This window comes from Brassica oleracea, chromosome C8 (assembly GCF_000695525.1).
Source record: "Brassica oleracea var. oleracea cultivar TO1000 chromosome C8, BOL, whole genome shotgun sequence".
Lineage (NCBI taxonomy): Eukaryota > Viridiplantae > Streptophyta > Magnoliopsida > Brassicales > Brassicaceae > Brassica > Brassica oleracea.
This window is the reverse complement of record NC_027755.1, coordinates 36,461,758-36,484,367: the sequence shown is the minus strand read 5'-3', so window position 1 is coordinate 36,484,367 and position 22,610 is coordinate 36,461,758. Positions and strand designations below refer to the sequence as shown.

The window sequence follows — 22,610 nt, the reverse complement described above, 5'->3', positions numbered from 1 at the left end:
CGTAAAGATTACGAGGATTTTACAAGTACTTCCTTGTAAAATCCTCGTAATCTTTACGGGAAATTTACTAGGAAATACTTGTAAATTCCTCGTAAATATAACAAGAACTTTACATTAAAAGACTTGTAAATTCGTCATAAATTGTACAAGTACTTAAAGACGACTTTACAAGGAAACTATACGAGTCTTTTACGATGAAGCATAACTACGAAACTACGACGAAATACTCTCTTTCGCTTTTACAACGAATTTATTTCGTTGTAAATATTACATGGAAGTTACGACGAATCTTGCATTACGACGGACGTTTTACAACGAAACGCTATTCCTTGTTAATTCGTTGTAATCCTTCTATTACAACGAATTAACAAGGAATATGACCTTTGTAATAAATATGTTTTCCTGTAGTGTGGGGTTCATCCCTAAAATATCATATGTTATTAATGTTTACAATTAAAATAAAAACAATCCTGATATCATTTTGTAGGATTTGTATGCATCTAGAGTTTTAAGTGTTTTGTAGGATTTATATGCATCTAGAGTTTTAAATGTTTTCTATATCATAGTTTTATCTTATACGATCAGCGGTGAAGGTATTAGATATATACGAAATGTAAGGGTGAAACTTGGTAAAAAAAAAGAGAGGGTGAAACTTGGTATATATCAAACTATCAAGTGTGCTAACAACACTAGTATAAAAAAATATGCCAACAACACTAGTATAAAAATTAAAAAAAAAAAGAAAAGAAAATTATCCTAACATGAAACAAATCATTTTAGAACCACGTGGAGGTTACCGAACAAGTCTTTTAAGCACGTGTCAAATAAAAACCATGAATTTATTTACAAAACCGTGAAAATGGTATGATTACAGCGGAGAAAAACGTCAAATTTACAAAACCGTGAAAATGGTACACAGCGGAGAAAAACGTCAAAATTAATCCTCAACTTTAAAATTAGGGTTGGGTAAATAAATTGAACCTGAAAATCTAAAAATCTGAACCGAACCCGATCCGATAAAAATGAATCAAAACCGATCTGAATCCAATGTAAATACCGAGTGGATCTTGTTTTATGGTATTTCAGGTTATGGGTATTATCATAACTGAACCCGAACCTAAATGGATAACTGAAAAATTCAAAATCTCAAAAAAAAAAATTGTACCAAATATGATTCAGTTTCTAATATGTATCCAAAATACACTAAGATATTATTGAACATCTAAAATAATTATCTATTACATAAAGGTTAATGATTAAAGGTGGCGGTTGAAAGCTTAGAGATTTTAGATTTTGGTTTTGTTTTCAATGAATATTATTTCTCAGAACTTGGTTTTCATTTTACGCTTTCATTTATTTGATTTTATTTCTTCCAATAACTATGTTTACCTTTCGTTTGATTTTGAATGATCATGTTTGATGTTCATTTCTTATTTTTGAATAGATTTTACTTATGGCTTGGTTACAAAATAGGTATAAATCAAGTATTTTAAAATCGAAGAACTGATTTTATTAATGTTTTTCTTACAAAGTAGATACAAATCATGTACTTTTAAACTTAAAAATTGATTGGGATCTGAACACGAAAGTACGTCGGGTTATACCGGTTCTTTGGAGATTTACTAATCCCGACCCGAACCCGGCAGAACCCGAACCCGGCAGAACCCGAACCGAACTTTCATATAACCCGAATGGAGCTGATTTTAATAACCCAAAAAACCGAGATCTAATTGGACAAAATCGAAACCCGATTGATACCCCGAATGCCCAGACCTATTTAAAATTCAAACAAAATAATTTACAATTTATAAATCCATTAAATTAAACACCAATTTTTATTCAAACACGAATAACTTTATATTTTATTGACCAAACTATTTTAGACTCTCTGAAAGTTAACTATTAATTCTACTATTAAATATTTTATTGTTAACTTTTGAAAGATTTAAAATAGTTTGGTCAACAAAATGATGAGATTTTATTAGTTTCGATTTAATATTTAAATATTAAAATGGCATTCATAAGCTTGAGATCTTTATATATATTTATAAAATAATTTACCAAATATAAATTAAATGTGATTTTGATAAACAAATTTGTTTTTGATCTTACGCAGTAGTCTCATCTTAAATTCATTTTTAACGTTTAAATAACTTAAAATACAAGTTATAACTGATATTTGCACAAGAAAAGTTATAATTGATAATATAAAAATGATTAGTTATTATTTACAAACATGTAATGATATCAAAAAATTAAAATAATTCAAAATACATTCAGATATAACTTAAAGTAAGTAAATATATAACATAAAACAAATTCAGACATAAACATAATACATAGTTGTCCTAAATACGTGCTGATTCTTGTGACTGCTTTTAAGACAATACTTGTGAGGAACCTTTCTACAAAATATCTTTAATTTACATATTTACTTATTTGAAGTTATATCTGAATTTACTTTTGAAGTTATGTTTTAAAACACTAAACAATATAATCTTATATTTAGGTACATTATTTTAATTTTCAACTCTTAAATTAGAATTAATAAAATCTTATACTTCTAATGACTAAATTATTTCTAATATGTCAAAAATCAACTGTTAACTATACATTAACGGATTTAACATTTTAAGAGATCTAAAATAGTTTAATCAAAGTAATATAAATTTATTCATATATGACTAAAAGTTGATAACTAAAATAGCATCTGTGTGAATTGGAGCTTTTGAGTTAGATTTAAAATTTGGAAATTATTCTAAAGTTTTTTTCCAGATTACAGCGGCATAATATTCAATTATCAAGTGGGAAACAAAACAGACAAATTTGTATCTTGTCAAAATAAAGTTTCAAATATTTACAAATCGTATTACACCATAGCACAGTTAATAATAACAAGACTTTCAAATATGCATATGTATTTATATGTTCTTAATACTATTAAAATTATACCGCGATTCTTCCACAATTGTTCTAAATTTTACCATTATTTTTCAGTTTCTATGATGTTTTCTGCCGTTGACTTTGTTACTTTATAATCATAGTTGTCCAGCGTTATGCACTGTGAAATCATTCGTCTTAAATTAACAAATTCACTATTTCGTGACGAAACATTACAGTCGTCGTATCAGTTTTAGAAAAAAATATTATAGTCGTATACTCGTATTACACATGCAGATACCGGCTTGTTTCTTTTACAAAAAAAATACCGGTTTGTTTTTTTTTTTTTTTTCATATGGTAATTTTCTTCCTGGTTTATTTTGGCTACTTTAAATTCCATATTTGTCGCATCTTTTATCTACATGTAAGCTCATATTACTAATTTACTAAAGACTTACAAACACGTAAACTAAAACGTAACACGCTGGTAAATTTATTCCTTTTTGTTTTTGGTAAACATGTAAAGTTATTTCTTGTTTGCGTTTTGTTCTTCATTTTTTTAATTAACAACATAGATTTTGATTACACCTTAATGATTTGGTTTTCTTTGAAATAAAACACCATTATATATATATATGTTACAAACGTATACAAAAAATTTATGAGAATACAGTTCGGTAAACTATAGTATTTCTGCAGTAGTTCGGTACTATATATTTATTTTGTATCCAAGATTATAAATTTAGTTTCGGATTGTTCTAATTGAATTCTAGTTGTTATTTAGCTATAATATCATTTTCTAGGCTAATTATTTAGAACTTCCTAATTTTTATAATTTTTAAGTAAAATACGAAATGAATTTCTGATTAAATTAATTGAACCATCTCAATTTTAGACCCTTCATGTTGCTCCAAATATGACAAGAATGAAAAATCCCAAGAAAGTCTCACAACAACATCAACGTTATCTTGTTTTAATTTGTTTCTCAATTTCAACCACATATTAAAAGATAGAGAGAGAACAGAAAATCATAGCTCAAAGATTTTGGGACTTATTAATTAAATTCTGACTTCTGTTTCTTCTTCTTTTTAGGTGAATGTTTAATTTGCTTCAATTTTTTTTATAATTGAATGATAACTTCATCTATGAAATATATACAGAATAACATAGATTTGGTACATTTTACGAAAATGATGATTGCTTTTTATTTTCTAAGACCACTATTTAAGAAACAAAATACAGAATTATACTTTATTTCTTTTAAAATGTCAAAAAGAAAACCAATCTCCTTGAACTCTGAAAGTAACAAATGTATTTTTGTTTTTTTTGTTTTACTTAAATTAATTAAGAATAATATTATGATAAAGTAGTGATATTTTGAATATTTTCATTTTATATTGGCAAAATTTTCTTAGAGCGAGAGGGTATCAAGGTGGTATTAAACAAAATTACTCTAAACTGTGTATGTATTATATATACTTATTTTGTCAATACCCTTTAGAAACATTATGACAAATGCATCTTAAAATAAAATATTAGGTTGTAAAACATGATTGACAGACATGTAATTTACTTTTTGTTAAAAAGATACCGATACTTGTTGAGAGATTACTGACGCAAATAAGAATGAATCAGTGCATTAATATTTATAGAAAACTATACATTGTTTTGTATGTGTTTCTTGTTAACAAAAATACATAAAAACATGGAAATTGATATTGAAATTTTAAACTGTTGATGCGGTTAAAATATGGTATTGAACCCGGATAATACAATACTTCCAAATATAAAAAACACGTAGAGTGAACTCAAATGCAACATAATAAGAACGGAATAGCGACTTAAAAATAATAATGACTACTAAACTCACTTTTTACAAACGAAAAGTACAAACACTAGCAAACATGTCATTTTCTTATGAACTGTCGTAGTATCCTTACGCGTCCCTGGAATCATTGCTTATCTCCGTGCATGTAGGTATAAACATAAATAAGTGTGACACTTCATCTCGAGTATTCTAAAACGAGACAAATTATATTTTAAGCACGTGACATTTACCGAACTTAGGCATTTATGCACGTGTCAAAAATAAATCATGATAGTGTAGATTTTTTTTTGTTTTTTGATAGTGTAGACATTAATCAACATACTGGACACCGTCGAAAAATACCGATATCAAAACCCAAGGAGAATGGTAGACTTTCTCTCTCTTCTCTCTCTGAGATTTGAGAGATTGAGAGTCGCGGTGGTTCTCCTCCCGAGAAGAGATTATCGACTCTGGTACACGGTGGTCCCTTCGACGGTGTGTAGCCGGCTTTGCTTCTGGTGGTTCGCGTTTCCCGGTCGAACTATCCGGCGTTCGTTTACGGCGATGAAACTCTGATGGCGGTGTGTGCTCTATCATGAGCCGTTTCGTTCGTCTGTAGTGGAGATCGCCGGTTAAAGTATCAGATGATTGGTGTGGTGTAGTTTGGTTTCCTTGGGAGCGATCGAGGTGTGACGGGTTATGGTGATTGTGGGTCTGAGCTTGGATGAGATCTCGATTTCGTTTCGATTGAGCTCTCCAACGCGTTCGATTGAAGAAGCTGATCCCAGTAACTCCAATACAGCCGTTAGAGGTGGTTTCGGTGGTTCTGGTTAAGACCCTGGTTGAATTCAGAGTGGTGGTTCTGATTCCGGCGTGTTTCCGGCGAAAATCGCGGCCATTTTCGTCTTCGCCGATGTTAACCTCGCGATTAGGGCACGACCGGTGACGGGATATTGGATGTTTGACGCGTGTCTCTTCTTGTTGTTAAGGGTTGACACGTGTTTTCCTCTTTTGATAAAAATTAACACGCGTGCTCTCTCGCGTGTAATCATTGGCCTGTCCGACTCGGCCGCGTTTTTAGGTTGTATTTTGCTTGGGCTATTGGGTTGGGCTTTTAAGGGTTGGGCCTTGTTGTATGTTTTCTGCTTTTGGCCTTTTGCCCGTATAATAATAATATAGATGGAAAACAAAAAAAACAACAGGACGATAATATTAACGCTGCTTTTTCTATCAAGTGTGAAACCAACACAAAAGTTTAAATAATGGAAGTATCTTGCCTACTTTTCATTCTTAATTTTATTTTATTTTGTTATTGTATATAATACAAGATATTGCAAATTAGTGAATATAACACGAGGCAATATCATCTTGTTCTCTTTTTCATGACCCATGGGTTATATATTGTATAAATAACTTCAAAAACCATAATATATAGGTTTGGGATAATATTTTTTTATAAATAGTGTAAGAAGATTAATATAAAGTTATGTTGAAGTTCCTCTATTGTATTTCGAGTTAGAATCATGTATTGTAGATATAATTGTGAAATAGAAAATGACTGCAGTTTTTATAACATATTGTTTCAAATTGGCAAGATAGTGTGTATATCGCATGAATGACATGTTACTACAACACACTAAAGAATATGAAAGTAACAAGTTTTTGTAATTTTTTATCTTGTTGATTTTATTTATTTTGAACATTAAAATATTAATAAGTAATTCGACTATAATCTATATTATAATTTATGTAAGTTCAAAAAAAGTTCAATATTTTGTTTAGATTTTTATATCATTTTAATTAATATAAAGGTGTTGGAAAATACACTAAATATATTGAAAAAGCAGGTAGGTAACTCATACGTGTGTGTGTGTTTACTATACTATACTCCCTATATTTTTAAAAAAATATCATTTTAATATTGTTTTTATTACACAAAGTAACTCATACGTGTGTGTGTGTTTACTATACTATACTCCCTATATTTTTTAAAAAAATATCATTTTAATATTGTTGTTATTACACAAAGTGTTATTTTAAAATCTAATGTAAATTATACTTACTTTCCTTTTAATATTAATTGTAAATTGTATTGATATTATAAATATTTTTACTTATCTTAAATAATGCTAGTTAAGTAGATATAATTAATAAAAATATAAATGAATTTTAATCTTTTTAATTTGAATAAAAATATTAAAATGATATTTTTCAAGAAACAGAGTGAGTAATAAATTCTATGGTGTGCATTCCCATTTTTCAAATCAGTCACTAATCCCTATACCTGTTACTTTCTGTCTTTTGTTTCTTGTTTATAAAAAAACAATTAAGGTCCTCTAGCAAAAAAAAAAAAGAAAGACAACAAGGTTCATGGCCTAATTATGGGGTTTTAAACATATTTCATAGATCATATATATTAGCCAACTTTTCAAAAAAAAGGGGTTCAGGTTTCTTTTTAACAAATCATTTAGTGGAGAACAGTCTGAATCCGGATGGATTAGCTCCGAGAACGATAAGTTTTAGTTTCATATTAACGCTAATGGTGAGATAGATAGACTTTAACTCGTTTTATATTATAATATGTCACATCTCTGTGATATTCACAAACAGAATTTAGCATATGAACGGTAACATAGTCATTTCATATCTAACCAACCGAACCGAAACTTCTGATATCTGTCCACGCGGTCATAAATCATTTTAATTTTAAAAAGTAGTGAATTGTGATGAGATCCTTATCACCTTTGTCTCTATCTGGTTGTAGCTAAAGTGGAAGAAGAAAATAGCTTCGCAAGTGATGATCACTTTAGTCCGATAGCTAGAGCAGTGACTTCAAATATAAAAACTGGAACGGAAAAAAAGGACAAACAAAAATGGAAAAGTATAAACACAATAAACTGATTGGTGTTTAAAAAAACAATAAACTAACTGGTAGTAGCAATATGCTATAGAAGAAATAGGATGTAAAAAGTGTATATTTTTATTAATGTAGTTAATAAAATAACTGGTAGAGCAGTTGATTATATATATATAAACTGTATATGATATATAATTTGTTTGCTTCTAAATAATAAAAATATGCTTATTTAAAATATCTATTAATTTAATATTTTTGTTATTAAAAATAATGAATCTTATTTAATTATATATATTATATTATATTGTAAATATGAAGTATTGTTCTTTTAAAGAAAGTTTAAAATGTTTTAGTTGTAAAATTCATTTTAAATATATACGTTTTACTTTTGGATTTGATATAATTTTTTATTAGTAAATATATTTTTATAATATTCTAAAAGCAATTTCTCTACCAAAAGCCCTAAATGAAAGCATTAAGCAAAAAAAAATTGGAAAGCATTTGTATCTTCTAAATACTTTTCTAAGTACTTTTTAATAATTGTTAGTTATATAATAAAAGCATATTGCTTTTGTAAAATTATTTTTTCAATTAAGACCTAATATGCATAGGAGTTATATACAATTAATTAAATGGATAAATCTAAGAAAACTTCCATCAATAATACCTTTTTATCTAAGGAAGAAAATCTCAAAATAAAATTCAGAAATTATTATGTCATTAAATACTAAAATATAAACTCTAATCTTTAAATCCTGAATTCAATAATAAAACATGTAGTTATTGTATAACTTGTTATGTACATAATTTTTATAAAAGTAAAGTTTAACATATTTAATTAATCAGATAGTTATAAATATGAATATAATTGTCTTTTGACTTTTTAGTGAATGTTCTTTAAAAAATATCTCCTTATGTGCTTTTTGGAAAGAAAAAAACACAATTTAATGCTATTTGCACGTATTTCTCACATATATATATATTATAAATTATTATAGAACAATATAAATTATATACATAGATATTATAATGCTTTTAAGAATTTTTTTAAAACAGTTGAATAAAAAAAGATTCTTAAAAATTTATTTATATTTTCTTTTGTAGTGCTTCTGGAAGAATATCATATTTTTGGAGAAAAAAATGAAAGTAGTATCTTTCGTTTTCTTTTATTGAAAATGAAAGTAGTATCATGTTGTAAGAAAAGTTCTCAAGTTCATTGTAAGAAAATGTCTAGAAACAAGGAAACAGTAATTTTATTATAATCAGTTCAACATATGGTTATCTTCCTCTAGCTAAATTTCTGAAAATTGTTTTATTTAACATATATATTGCTGAATGAGAATACTCAAGGGTGTGAATGGGGAAATATGAAAAGGATGAGAAAGCGAAAAGATGTTCACAAAGAAGAATCCGAGAAAGGAAGGTCTTTCGCAGTCAATGGAGCATTTCTTTTATTCTTTATATATTAATTTGTGTAGATTCTTTCTTTTTTTTGTGCAACAATTTGTGTAAGTTCTAAACTAAATACTACATAAGATACAAAACTACCATAAATGTTGCAAAAACAAAGATGTGAATGGCGGGAAAAGAAAAGAAAACATGTGAACATGGTATCATCTGTATTCTACGTGGCAAGAAAACTTATTCAGCACATGCTCCTCTGCTTCTTTTTTCCAGTAGTAATTAAATCAGTATCATCACTATTAGTAGTATTAAGCCACGTATGAAGTAACAATATCATATTTTGTATATGCTAAGAGCATGATTAATCCGGGGTTCTTAGGATGAGGTTCTTAGCGGAAGTTAAGAAATTGTTTTTTAAATTTTAACTAAAAAAGGTAAGAACCGATTCCTAAATAAAGACTTTAAGAACCGATTCTTAGCCTTTTTAGTTATGAGAGCATATGCAATGGTGAGGTTCACCAATGAATCCTTATAAATATTTTAATAATATTTTTTTTTTTTTGGTTTTTGTTTGAATAGTTAAGGATTCGAATCAAAACTGGTCGTCCAATGGTGTTCCCGAAGATGGAGTCCTTAGGAATTTTTTTTTTTTTTTTTTTTTTAAATTGAAATCGTTCATGCATATACTCATCACGAAGATCATTCCGATTGGGAAACATATTATTCAGATTTGTAGGCTTCTTAGTTTCCACCTGTGAACTTCTGGTGACGTCTCCTTCTTCAAATTCAGATATATCGTACCGCATGTATCCATCTCGTTCATTTTCAACTATCATATTGTGTAGTATGATACATGCTCTCATAATCTTTCCTATCTTTTCTTTGTTCAATGTACGAACTGGGTTTTTGACAATCGCAAATCGAGCTTGCAATACTCCAAAAGCCCGCTCCACATCTTTTTGGGCTGATTCTTGAATTTCCACATCCCACCATTTCCAGATGTGGCAGTCTCCATCGTCAACGTTGTCGCAGGAGAAGTACCTCCTTCCTGGATCTTTAGGAGTGTACGACGTTGCAACAATAGGCTCACTACCGCAATAGCATGTCCTCAGGATTCCTTCATCAGCCTCAGGTTCCGGTGAGTACTGATCCGTCTCTGCAATTGTGTAGCTACTCTCACCTTCATCCGCGTAGAAATCAGCTTCTGCATGAAGTAAAGAGGTCATGTCAAACTCGTCTGATGAAGAAGGCTGAGTGTAGCTATAGTCTTGTCCCAAGGTTCGTTGGCCTGCAAAAAAAAACAGAAACTTTATTAGCGAAGAAGAAAACAAAACATTAAGAACACAAAGCAACAAAAGAGACTAAAGATTAAGAACACATTAAGTAATGAGTTTACACATTAACTTAGATTGATAAGCAACTAAACAGTTTACTAGCTACACATAAAGCTAACAGAGGGATCGAGTAATGAGTTTTCGAGCTAAACAGAAAACAAGATAAGCAACAGCAAACCATACAGATACGTTTTGTATAAGGCAAACACATACAAAACCCGAGTATAAGAAAACAAATCGATGTCGAATCTTCGCTGAAAACAATTGGTGTTTCGAAACCGTAAGAACAAACTAGAAGATCGTTTGAAACCGAAAACAAATTGAAACACTAACTACATCGATTGAAACCGAAAACGAATTGAAACCGAAAACGAGTAATGAGTTTTCGAGCAAACTAAATCGATTGAAACCGAAAACGAACAACAAGGAAGCTAACCTATCATTAAATCTACCACAGAAGAAGACTATTTACCTTTGAAGATCACGGAAGAAGACAATCGACGACGGAGAGAAATCGCCTTTTCGTCTCGAGCTCTGATTTTTTTTTTCTCGCCTTCGGTCGCGAATGAATTTTTTTTTCACAGAACCGAACACAATAGCTCACCGAGCCAACCATCAGACGCTACGTGCACAAGGACTTGATCCTTCTACCCCTTATTTACGGACTGATCCGTCATAATCTTAGCCTAATTATCAATATTATATTCCATTTGGGCTAAGGACTTGAGCTACGGGTTCGTCTTGGACCGCCGTTGCGGATGGTCTAAGGGTTTACAGCCGTGAGTACTGCCATCTGGGTTCGAATCCCAGCCATTGGGGAATTAACATTTCGGCATCGCCAGGGACAGAGGACCAACACGTAGTAACACGTGACTAGTCTGGATCACTTATGTGGGGCTATGATACTTTTGTATAATTCAAAAAAATAATAATAATAATAATACGGGAACGTACTAATACTACTTTATACATGCGGGCATGTAACAGGATTAGCTTACGTTTTTTTTTGTCAGCGGATTATCTTACTTTTGCTTTAACGACTTTTGTTTCTAGCATGTTCTTGAGGATTTCACAAAATATAAAAATTAGAATTTACACGTGAGTCTTTATACTTTTATTTTAAGTAATCACACTAAAGTGACTACGGAGTTATATCTGTGTCTGTGTGAATATCATTTTGTTTATTTGTTGTTAATTTGAACTGTTTTTATTTAATTTTAGATAGCTATAGCTAAAGTTATCACGGTGGTCACTAATTGTATTTTCATACATCAAACTTCCATGTTTGCGTACCAAAACTCATACAATCACCATCGAGTAATATATGTTTTGTTAAATTTTAAATTTAATTTTACAAGATTTTAATATTTTGATAGCTAAAAAGATTATATTAAAGCAAAAATGTGGTAATAATTTTCAAAACTTGTCAACCTCAGTGATTTGACTCAACTACTAACTATGTTCACATAAATTCTGGCAAGAGTTGGGTACCTGTAGTTAAAAATATGTACTTTTTGAAAACAAATTTTCGAATAATGTTTTAAAAAGTCGTTAAATCCAGCGGCGAGGAATTCGAAATAAAAATCCAACGATGGAAATATAATAAAACCAAAAACTGAGGGGTTATATATAACTGTATAATATCCCTTCTACACAATCCCACTGCTTACTCTCGAGAGACTATTCCACTAAGTAAAAGAGAAGAGAGAAAAGGAGACTCGCTTCAAGTCAAGTATTTATCTTTTTTTTTTTTTTTTTTTTCTAAAATTTGGGTATTCATCTTATTTTAAGACTGGTCTTTTCGTGCGGTTATGAACGTGGCAGTTATAGGATTAGTCGGACTGAGAAAAATGGGGAGGAAGACGTGGGTCGACGGCGACGGGATGAAGAAAGGAGAGTGGACGGCGGAGGAAGATCAAAACCTTGTCGCTTACATCAATGAGCATGGGGTCTCTGATTGGCGTTCTCTCCCCAAAAGAGCTGGTATAGATAGATAGATACACATACTTACACTATATCCATATATATATAGTACTTTTTCCCTATTTGTTGTTGTTTTCTTGTTGATAGTTTACATTAATTAGTATTATTATAGATTTTAGGTTATCAAATTTGGTGTATATATCTTCTACATACTGTTGTGAATAGCAGAATCCATTTTCTTTTGTGGGGTTTCAAACTCAGTTATAAAAACTCCATGAAATCCTAGCGAAATCATCTTTGTAAACAAACCAAGAATTGTTACAAAAAAAAAAAAAAAAAAAAAAAAAAAAAACCAAGAATAGAAAGTGAAAGTACATATACACGCCCATACCGTGTTATAATATTGTAACGATAGTGAATGAATCATTGCTAAATATTCCTTTATATAGTATGATTATATATTTGTTCCGGAATCTACATAATTGAAACTTTTATACCAATTCTATTCATATGATTATAAAAATCGATTGGATTCTATTAAGAGCGACATGTGTTCCCTATGCTTTGTCCATATCTACATAGCACAATTGTATAAGTTTTAAATTTTAAAATTTTAGTTAGTGCCTTTTCCACTGAGGAAAAGTTTCTTTTTCGCAACTTCTTTTGTTTGCGACTACAAAAGGAAAATTAAACTCCCTTTTGACTACTAAAATTGACATCTCTACAATTTCTCATGGACAAAACAGGTTTGCAGAGATGTGGAAAGAGCTGCAGGTTAAGGTGGCTTAATTACCTAAGGCCTGGGATTAAAAGAGGCAAATTCACTCCTCAGGAAGAAGAGGAGATCATCAAACTTCATGCTGTCCTCGGAAACAGGTTAGTTTCTTAATTAATAGCTGCTTCTCTACGAAAAACTACAGCTCTGTCAAAATTCAAAACCTACTTGGATTAACATGAAATGTTAAAGGGATGTTAAACTAATTATATTATAGACTTTGGACTACACAACAAAGTTTTAGTGCATAATAATATTTAAAGACTACTTGCTTTTCAGCGAAAGCTAATTATTTTATTCTTACATTTAGTTTGTACCAGAGGTCCAGAGGTCCAGAGCTCGCTCTCATGTTTTATGTTTCAGCTATTACCTTAAAACAAAGTAATATTTGATGCGACTTAATTAAAAAAATCATTCGAAAATTTATAAAGAACACAATGAACACATTTACATGTGCATGGTCATTTATGAATTAAAAACTGAAATACACACACACACGTATATATATCAGGAATAATAATACTGGCTACATGATAATATCAACATCGTTAATTTTATAATAATATCACACACTTAATTATATCAGGAATAATAAAACTTCATTTATTTCACATTCGTTCAAATATTAATCATGCATTATACCATGATTGCAATTGCAGTAATTACTTCAAACTGTTTGATTTTTTTAAATTTATTGATTTATATGATATATGACATTTTATATTCTGCATATTATTTTTTATTGGTTGAATAATGGTTAGTTAGATAGTTGATGATATTTTTATTTAAAAATATAAAATTAAATATTTTTTTAATCTGTTTGTACAATTCAAATAAAAAGAAACAAAGGGAGTCCTAATGACGGTAATTAAATATAGATGGGGGTTTACTATTCATAATTTTTTAAACAATAATAATGAGGTTTCAATTAGAGATTGGTATTGTGGACACTTTGAATTGTAAGAATATCCGACTCTTCTATGGACTTGGAGATTAATTAGTCTTGGTTTTCACCGAAATCTCCTAATTATAAAAAGTAATTCTAATTGTTGTTGTAAATGTTGAAAATTGAAGGTGGGCAGCTATTGCCAAGGAGATGGATAATCGAACAGACAACGACATCAAGAACCATTGGAACTCTTGTCTCAAGAAAAGACTGTCGAGGAAAGGAATTGACCCGATGACCCACGAGCCTATCATCAATAACCTCACCGTCACGATCACTAACGAAGAATGTGGTAGCTCTTCAATAACTACATTTTCTCCTACCTCATCACCTTCCGGCTCGGCTTGTCTCCTGAACAAGCTCGCCACAGGTATCTCATCTAGACATCATGATCTCGACAGGATTAAGAGCATCTTGCTGGAGCCAAGAATCGCAAGCAGTGACCAAGATGAAAAAGAAGAGGTAAAAAGGGATCACACGATTGGTGGTGGTGAAGAAGGTGATGATTTTCTGATATGGGACGATGAAGAAGTTAGGCGTTTTATGGAGAGTGACGAAATGGAGTACGGGACGACGCCGTACGTCTCTCTCTTTTACGAAAGTACTCACGTACTTGATGACCTCCTCTGACTCCGTTCGGTACTAGTGTGTGCTGTTAGCATATGATTTATTGTTGCAACAAAGAAAATTAATGTGGACCACTTTGACCAAGAGAACGGTTGTTAAAAAATGCAAGTAGCATTACAAAATACAAGATGAATTTTAGAAAAATAAGTCGAGTCCAACGAAGACTGTTTCGTTTAGTACTATTTAACATGAGATTTTCCATGTTTCTGTTAATGTGACAAGTCACAAGTCACACAACCAACCTATTCCCATTATGTGCTGGAAAAACATCTCGAAACATATAATCTACATAAATATGTCCTGCGCCATATATATCGAATAAAGATGTAAAAGTGAAATCTGTTGTTTTTATCTTGCAAGTTGCAACAGATGGTTTTAAATAACTTATTTCAAAGTTTTTGGATTTATTATCAAAGTAATCATTACAAATAGCCAAGAAATTAAAACTGTGATTGACAAATGCACAAAATACAAAGTCATACAGTTGTTGAAAACACTTGTCAAATTTTGTGTATACTAGAAAACAAATTAATTGACTTTCCCTTGGTAGTAAGGGAGAGCATTTAAGTGAAGCAAAAAAAAGAGGAACATGATAGTATTTGTCTCCGTTAGGGCAGGTCATAGCATCTGCATATTATTTTTTATTGGTTGAATAATGGTTAGTTAGATAGTTGATGATATTTTTATTTAAAAATATAAAATTAAATATTTTTTTAATCTGTTTGTACAATTCAAATAAAAAGAAACAAAGGGAGTCCTAATGACGGTAATTAAATATAGATGGGGGTTTACTATTCATAATTTTTTAAACAATAATAATGAGGTTTCAATTAGAGATTGGTATTGTGGACACTTTGAATTGTAAGAATATCCGACTCTTCTATGGACTTGGAGATTAATTAGTCTTGGTTTTCACCGAAATCTCCTAATTATAAAAAGTAATTCTCATTTTTGTTGTTGTAAATGTTGAAAATTGAAGGTGGGCAGCTATTGCCAAGGAGATGGATAATCGAACAGACAACGACATCAAGAACCATTGGAACTCTTGTCTCAAGAAAAGACTGTCGAGGAAAGGAATTGACCCGATGACCCACGAGCCTATCATCAATAACCTCACCGTCACGATCACTAACGAAGAATGTGGTAGCTCTTCAATAACTACATTTTCTCCTACCTCATCACCTTCCGGCTCGGCTTGTCTCCTGAACAAGCTCGCCACAGGTATCTCATCTAGACATCATGATCTCGACAGGATTAAGAGCATCTTGCTGGAGCCAAGAATCGCAAGCAGTGACCAAGATGAAAAAGAAGAGGTAAAAAGGGATCACACGATTGGTGGTGGTGAAGAAGGTGATGATTTTCTGATATGGGACGATGAAGAAGTTAGGCGTTTTATGGAGAGTGACGAAATGGAGTACGGGACGACGCCGTACGTCTCTCTCTTTTACGAAAGTACTCACGTACTTGATGACCTCCTCTGACTCCGTTCGGTACTAGTGTGTGCTGTTAGCATATGATTTATTGTTGCAACAAAGAAAATTAATGTGGACCACTTTGACCAAGAGAACGGTTGTTAAAAAATGCAAGTAGCATTACAAAATACAAGATGAATTTTAGAAAAATAAGTCGAGTCCAACGAAGACTGTTTCGTTTAGTACTATTTAACATGAGATTTTCCATGTTTCTGTTAATGTGACAAGTCACAAGTCACACAACCAACCTATTCCCATTATGTGCTGGAAAAACATCTCGAAACATATAATCTACATAAATATGTCCTGCGCCATATATATCGAATAAAGATGTAAAAGTGAAATCAGTTGTTTTTATCTTGCAAGTTGCAAGGGATGGTTTTAAATAACTTAATTAAAAGTTTTTGGATTTATCATCAAAATAATCATTACAAAGAGCCAAGAACTCATTAAAACTGTGATTGACAAATGCCCAAAATACAAAGTCGTACAGTTGTTGAAAACACTCGTCAAATTTTGTGTATACTAGAAAACAAATTAATTGACTTTCCCTTGGTAGTAAGGGAGAGCATTTAAGTGAAGCAAAAAAAAGAGGAACATGATAGTATTTGTCTCCGTTAGGGCAGGTCATAGCATAGACCAAAATTCCAAATGATACTATTACATATGGGCTCTTAAATGACCTACAATTGTCAATGGGTTTGGTTTAAAACAATGAGATCACTTGGTCTTGGTCATGGAGATTCTCATCATGTCATTCGTGTGCTTCTGTTTAGCTTTTACTCATGAATTTAATTGAGAAAATTTGTTCTAGAATAGATACAATTGAGTTAATTATTTATCGAAGCCCAACTAAAATTGGCCGAGCTATACCGAACCTAAACATTTGGGTTCACCTTAAGTATTTTTAAACAGAAAAACTTTGGATAGTTTCTAAATGTGTGTGTGCTATCCTTATATAAGTCGTGTTAATCTTTTTTGTACGGTTCTTATTCTATCAGATATCCCAGAAGCACAAAGCAAATACATTTTGATTCTAGTTGGATTTATATTTTTTGTTTGTTCTATATGTTCATCTCAATTTTATTGTGGAAAATAAAGAGAAATTTGAAAGTCCACAAATCAAAATTGCCGCCTCTGTTTTTCTTCATGCTAGGGATGAAGCTGTTTCAACCTGTTATTTGCCAAAGAACAAAAATGACTATTTGATTCAAGAAACTGATCAATGATGTTACATTTCTGACCCATCGCACAGATTACACTACTCCACATGGGACAATCTGATCGGACCAATGAGATTGAGGTCTCTAGGCTCGCAACAACATCAACCTTATTGTCCCCGGCGACAACTAGGAATGGGCAAATTATCTGTAAAATATGATCCGACTCGTTATTTGTTTCGATTCAATCTGAAAATTCTGGATATCCACAAAGCTTTAAATCGAATCAAATAGCAAAATGTGATATCCGTAGAAAATGAAGCAAATCATAAATATTAATTATTTTTGGAAAGCCGGAAATCCGATCCAATCCGTATATTTATGGATATGTAATGTAATTGTATATACAAACTATTATATCTATTTTATGGTATAATTTGGTTAATTTTTTGTTTAAGTTGTTTCTTTTAATTTTGTTTTGGTTTTTGCATATCCAATTTAATTTTTATATTGAGTCAAATGTTAACATATGAGTTTTCTTATCAGGCTTGTTAATATTGAGTTTTGCTTTACAATTTATGTTAAAATGGTAGTCTGTTATTATGATATTATTATTTTATTTTAAATTATATTTTAAATTATATTTAGAAGTTTTTATTTAATTTTAATGTTATATAATATTTTTTAAATTTTTTTTAATATAATTGGCAGATAGAATCGAATAATCCACGAATATTTTAAAAAATTCCGTATATCCGAAACTTTCCGGATCGAAGCGAATCACAAATGCAGATATTCGTCTCGGAAGAAACAAATCATGAATACTGCAAATTTTTCAGATATCCGCTTCGTGCCCTTACCTAGTGATAACCACGTATAAAAATGAAAATATTCTGGCAAATACTTTAAAATATGTCTAAAAGTACAATATACATGGGAGGTGTGACTGGTTTTGATCAATGTTCTAAAACGCGGCCGTCTTGGCGAGTACGCGTCCGACTATATGGTGATCGGAGACTCACCGCCGCGAAGAGGGGCAAATCAGAGGCTTGAGGCGGTGCGACGAGTTTCTTCTGCCTTTACCGTAGTATAGGAAAAAGCGCCGAGTAATAGCTCCGAACCGAGTCAACCCAATCTCAAAAATCTAGCATTTCAGATCTTAATCTCACATCCGAGCTAGCTCTGACCACCGTAATACCGGATTACGGTGTTCACACTGCGTTTGGGCAATAGAGAGAGGATAGGTCGAAGAAATTTACAGATGCGTAGAAACTTTAATAAATATTTGAGGAAAAAGAAGACTTATTTACAAGTCTACCATCCATTAAAGACAAAAAAAAAATATAAAAAGAACAAAAATGAACAAAACACAATTCGAAAGTCGGAATGAATTGAAACCAAATCTCTTTATTGTCCACTACGCCACTTACAAATTAGTTATCTAACCAAATTTAAATTGATTAATTATATAATTATACATTATATTGAAATGCACCTGTAAAAAGCTTAAAAACTAGGCTCCGCGTATACCCCGCTTAATCCCCGATTTTTTAGTAACTCGCTAGGCCCGAAGTTACCGTCCGACTAACGCCTAGCGTAATTCCGAACAGGGGTTTTGATGTAGAGTAAAAGTGAAGCATTTTGAGAGAAAAAATATGGAAAGAAAATAACAGCACAATGTTAGTTTCTTTTCGGTAGTTATTTCAATTCTGAAAAGTTTTATTACTTGCTGATATTTTATTGCAACATTTTTCCTCCTTTGTTTCCTTGATGGAGTATTCTTGAGAAGTTTCAATAATATTTGTTGCACCATAGGTAAGAATCATGGCCTGCTTTCTCAGTAGCTGGTGGTAGAGAGGAGATGATAATGTGAATTATTTCAGCGTTCTCAGATATCTCCGTCCAGAGATTCCAGTGGCCATTTCGAGTAGCAAACTTTACCGTTGAATCAAGCGATATGTGAAAATGTTTTGACCCTTGAAAACTGGTAACTGATATAGTGATATTAATAATAGACCTAAGATCATGATTATTGCAAAACCCCATATTAGGGTTCTTATTATTTATTTAATGCTTTTAAGTAGAAAAAGTGATTTAAGATACAAAGTTAAGAAGCCCCAACTTTTAAGTGTTCCATTGCAAGATTCTTAAATTAGGACTCTTAAAAAAGTTTATTAAACATATTTTTATTAAACCTTAATTTTTTGATTAAATAAAACATACTAAAATATAACATTTTAAACATAGACTTTAAAATAAAAATATAAAAACAAAGATTAGTAAAATAAAGAAGCATCCGAATCAGTTGTTGTCTCCATCGCGTCCAAATTTAAGTCATACATGTTCAACCAAATCATCTTTCAGTTGTTGATGCATATTTCTATCACGAATTCTAACACGAACACCCATCATATTGGCGATATTTGTAGGGATATCTGTAGAATACGTGAGATCCACATGTGAACTTCTGTTGTCTTTTCTTTGTTGGAACTACGAAACATCAAATTGAGTGTATCCATCTCGTTCGTCTTCTACTGTTATATTATGGAGTATGATGCATGCTCGCATAATCTTCCCAATTTTGACTTTATCCAAAAAAAGTGATGGATTTTTAACAATGGCAAAGCGAGCTTGCAAGACTCCAAAAGCACGCTCGACATCCTTCCGGACAGCTTCTTGATGTTGAGCAAGTAAAACTGCTTTCGGCCTTTGTGGTATTGAAATAGATTGGATAAAAGTTGCCAATTTCGGATAAATACCATCGGTGAGATAGTAAGTCAAATGATACTCTCTTCCATTGACATAGTATCATCTAATGATCCCTCAAAAGTATTATGAGAAGAGTATGCCATTGTTTTGATTGTTTTTGTTCAAATGTTTTTGATTGTTTTGTTTGGTGAGAAGATGAAAGAAAAAGGTGACGATTGTTTTGTTTGGTGAGACGGCAAAAAAGGATATAAAATGTAAGAAGGTGATAATAAGAGAACAATGCGAGAATGAGAAGGTGATAGTAAGGTGATACGGTGAGAAGGTGATAGTAAGAGAACAATGCGAGAATGAGAAGGTGATCAAACGTTTTTGATTGTTTTGTTCGGTGAGATGGAATGCGAGAATGAAGGTTTTGATACTTATGCTTGGAGAGAATGCAACTTTATATAGAGTTAACACAAATCCGAAGAAGATACTACAATACAACAGAGGCATGACTACAAGAATGGCCCGTGATCATTACACTACAACATGAATTGCCCGTGACACTACACTACAACAGAGGCATGACTACAAGAATGGCCCGTGACACTACACTACAACAAGTTCTGATACAAAAGAGTACACTACACATGACACGACTACAAGAATGGCCCGTGATCATTACAAGGCATGTGAAGCACTCTTGTCTTATACACATCATCAAGCAGTCTTCTTCACATGAAACAAGCAGTCTTCTTCACCTGAAACATTAACAAGAACATCATACATAATGAGAACAATTACAAGAACTAGAAACAGAGATAAAAACATTAACAAGAACATCATACATAATGAGAACAATTACAAGAACTAGAAACAGAGATAAAAACATTAACAAGAACATCATACATAATGAGAACAATTACAAGAACTAGAAACAAAGATAAAAACATTAGCAATAAAAAGAACCCGAGAAATATTAAACTTAACAAGAAAACAGAACATTAACCGTATCAAAACCTACTTAGACTAATCAGACATTAACTCGGTAATGAGCTTCTTTTTTAGAGCTTCTTCGTAATCTTGAAGCGGATCTTGTTTAGCAATGAGACTGTCAAGCAGCTTCATCTTTGACAGTCTTTTCTTCGTAACCGAATCCTGCATCTTTATGCTCCACATTGTCTGAAACTGTGAGAGGTCCTTCCCCTCACCCACGGGCTTCTTACCACGGGCTTTTGCAGACCTAACACCATGGGGACGGTTACTTCCCTCATCATCTATAGCACTGGGGACGGAGCTTGCTGACTGTGAACCTTCGTCACACTTCCTCTCCTTGGAGCTGCCATCATTTTTGTCCGTGTAAAGGGCACACCACTTCTGGTCATTTCTCAACTCCTTCCAAGCATGTTCAAGGGTGAACTTCCTGTTATGGTTGGTGAAGAAGATTTCGTGGGCAAGTTTGAGAACATCATTCTCATTTTGCCCACTTCTTTTCTCTCTGGTTGCGGCCTCATATGCTCCAGCAAACTTGGACACTAAGTCATTGATCTTCTGCCACCTCTGCTTGCAGTGAGATGGCTTTCTTTTTTCACAGCCACCAACCTTAGGACTAGCCTCGAAATACGCTGCTACTCTCTTCCAGAAAGCTACTGACCTTTGCTCATTCCCGACAAGGGGATCTTTGCTCGTGTTTAACCATGAGCTGATCAAGACTACATCATCGGTTGGACTCCAAGACCTTCGTTCCTTACGCTCTGAAGGAGTCTTGTGTTCGAATTTTCTACCCTCATTAGCTTGAGTGCTAAGAAAAGGAATAGAAGGAGATTCTACACCTACGGAAGTATTTTGTTGACTTTGAAGAAGATCAACAAAATTTAGATTCATATACGGATTAGAATCCATATTTGAAAATGTCTAAGAAGAGAAGAAGGAGCCTGTTTGATATATGGAAGAGAACAAGTTCTCTGATTTATAGCAGAGATAGACACGAAGGCATCAGTTCTAACAAGTTCTCGAGTAGACATTTATCTATAAACCACATCATTAATCACTTCTATTTATAACTCATACAACACCTCAATTTATGACCACCCACAACGAGACTAACCAAATCTTTTTTCAATTCAATATAGCAAAGAGACCATCACTTCTATTAAATACCAACGCCAAAATGACTTGACATTTATCTATTACCCACATCATTAATTACTCTCGGTTTAATTCATCACATAAGCTAATTCGAATTGTTACAGAAGCTAAATCAATGCATTTCAGAGAGTAATAGAAGCAAAATGCAGTTCAAAGAGTAACATAAGCAATAATCAATTCATTGCATTTCATTAACAGAAGCTAAATTAATTATGATCGGTTAACAGAAGCTAAATCAATTCATACACTAACCTGTATACACGGATGGAGACCTTTGTTCGATGAAACTCCCTCATGTCTCTTTCCATAGAAGAAGTCCATCTCCTTCGCCAAAGAGAAACAAAAAGAATGAATCAACACGAAACCAACCAAACCGACTTGACTGCTAGCTAACTCATTCATCACAAAAGCTAAATCTATTCATTTCTATCTAACCATAATCTTACACAGTCATTAATTAGACTCGATTCAATTCATCATAGTACCTAAATCTATTCATTGCAGTTCAGTTTAGAGCAGATGAAATAGTAAAAGAATCACCAGTAAATTGATCAAAAGAATTCAACAAACTAATCAAACTAGATAC

General features: G+C 32.0%; 3 protein-coding genes across 4 annotated transcripts; 2 read left to right on the top strand and 1 right to left on the bottom strand.

The window, feature by feature from the left end:
* Window positions 1-11,938: 11,938 nt before the first annotated feature.
* Window positions 11,939-14,868, top strand: LOC106309976 (transcription factor MYB34-like). 2 transcript variants are annotated; one of them, XM_013747153.1, is made up of 5 exons: window positions 11,945-12,014; window positions 12,107-12,265; window positions 12,952-13,081; window positions 14,055-14,567; window positions 14,647-14,868. In XM_013747153.1, exons 2-4 carry the CDS (start codon window positions 12,133-12,135, stop codon window positions 14,554-14,556), a joined length of 765 nt encoding a protein of 254 aa, XP_013602607.1. In that variant the 5' UTR covers window positions 11,945-12,014; window positions 12,107-12,132; the 3' UTR covers window positions 14,557-14,567; window positions 14,647-14,868. The 2 variants fall into 2 exon arrangements, with proteins under 2 accessions (XP_013602606.1, XP_013602607.1); XM_013747152.1 differs by having other exon boundaries at window positions 11,939-12,265; window positions 14,055-14,563; window positions 14,643-14,867.
* A 503-nt stretch (window positions 14,869-15,371) lies between these two features.
* Window positions 15,372-16,333, top strand: LOC106309300 (transcription factor MYB28-like). The gene is made up of 3 exons (XM_013746341.1): window positions 15,372-15,376; window positions 15,533-16,045; window positions 16,125-16,333. Exons 1-2 carry the CDS (start codon window positions 15,372-15,374, stop codon window positions 16,032-16,034), a joined length of 507 nt encoding a protein of 168 aa, XP_013601795.1. The 3' UTR covers window positions 16,035-16,045; window positions 16,125-16,333.
* Window positions 16,334-20,905: 4,572 nt separating this feature from the next.
* LOC106309299 (glutathione S-transferase T3-like) lies at window positions 20,906-21,778 on the bottom strand. The gene has a single exon (XM_013746340.1). The coding sequence runs from the start codon at window positions 21,776-21,778 to the stop codon at window positions 20,906-20,908; it is 873 nt and encodes a 290-aa protein (XP_013601794.1).
* Between the last annotated feature and the right edge of the window lie 832 nt (window positions 21,779-22,610).

Excerpts from the sequence above, each read along its gene's own strand:
- LOC106309976 (XM_013747152.1), top strand. The coding sequence starts at position 12,094 with ATGAACGTGGCAGTTATAGGATTAGTCGGACTGAGAAAAATGGGGAGG. Across the intron at positions 12,266-12,951 it reads TTCTCTCCCCAAAAGAGCTG|GTTTGCAGAGATGTGGAAAG; the intron begins GTATAGATAGAT and ends TGGACAAAACAG. Across the intron at positions 13,082-14,054 it reads CATGCTGTCCTCGGAAACAG|GTGGGCAGCTATTGCCAAGG; the intron begins GTTAGTTTCTTA and ends TGAAAATTGAAG.
- LOC106309299 (XM_013746340.1), bottom strand. The coding sequence starts at position 21,778 with ATGGATTCTAATCCGTATATGAATCTAAATTTTGTTGATCTTCTTCAA.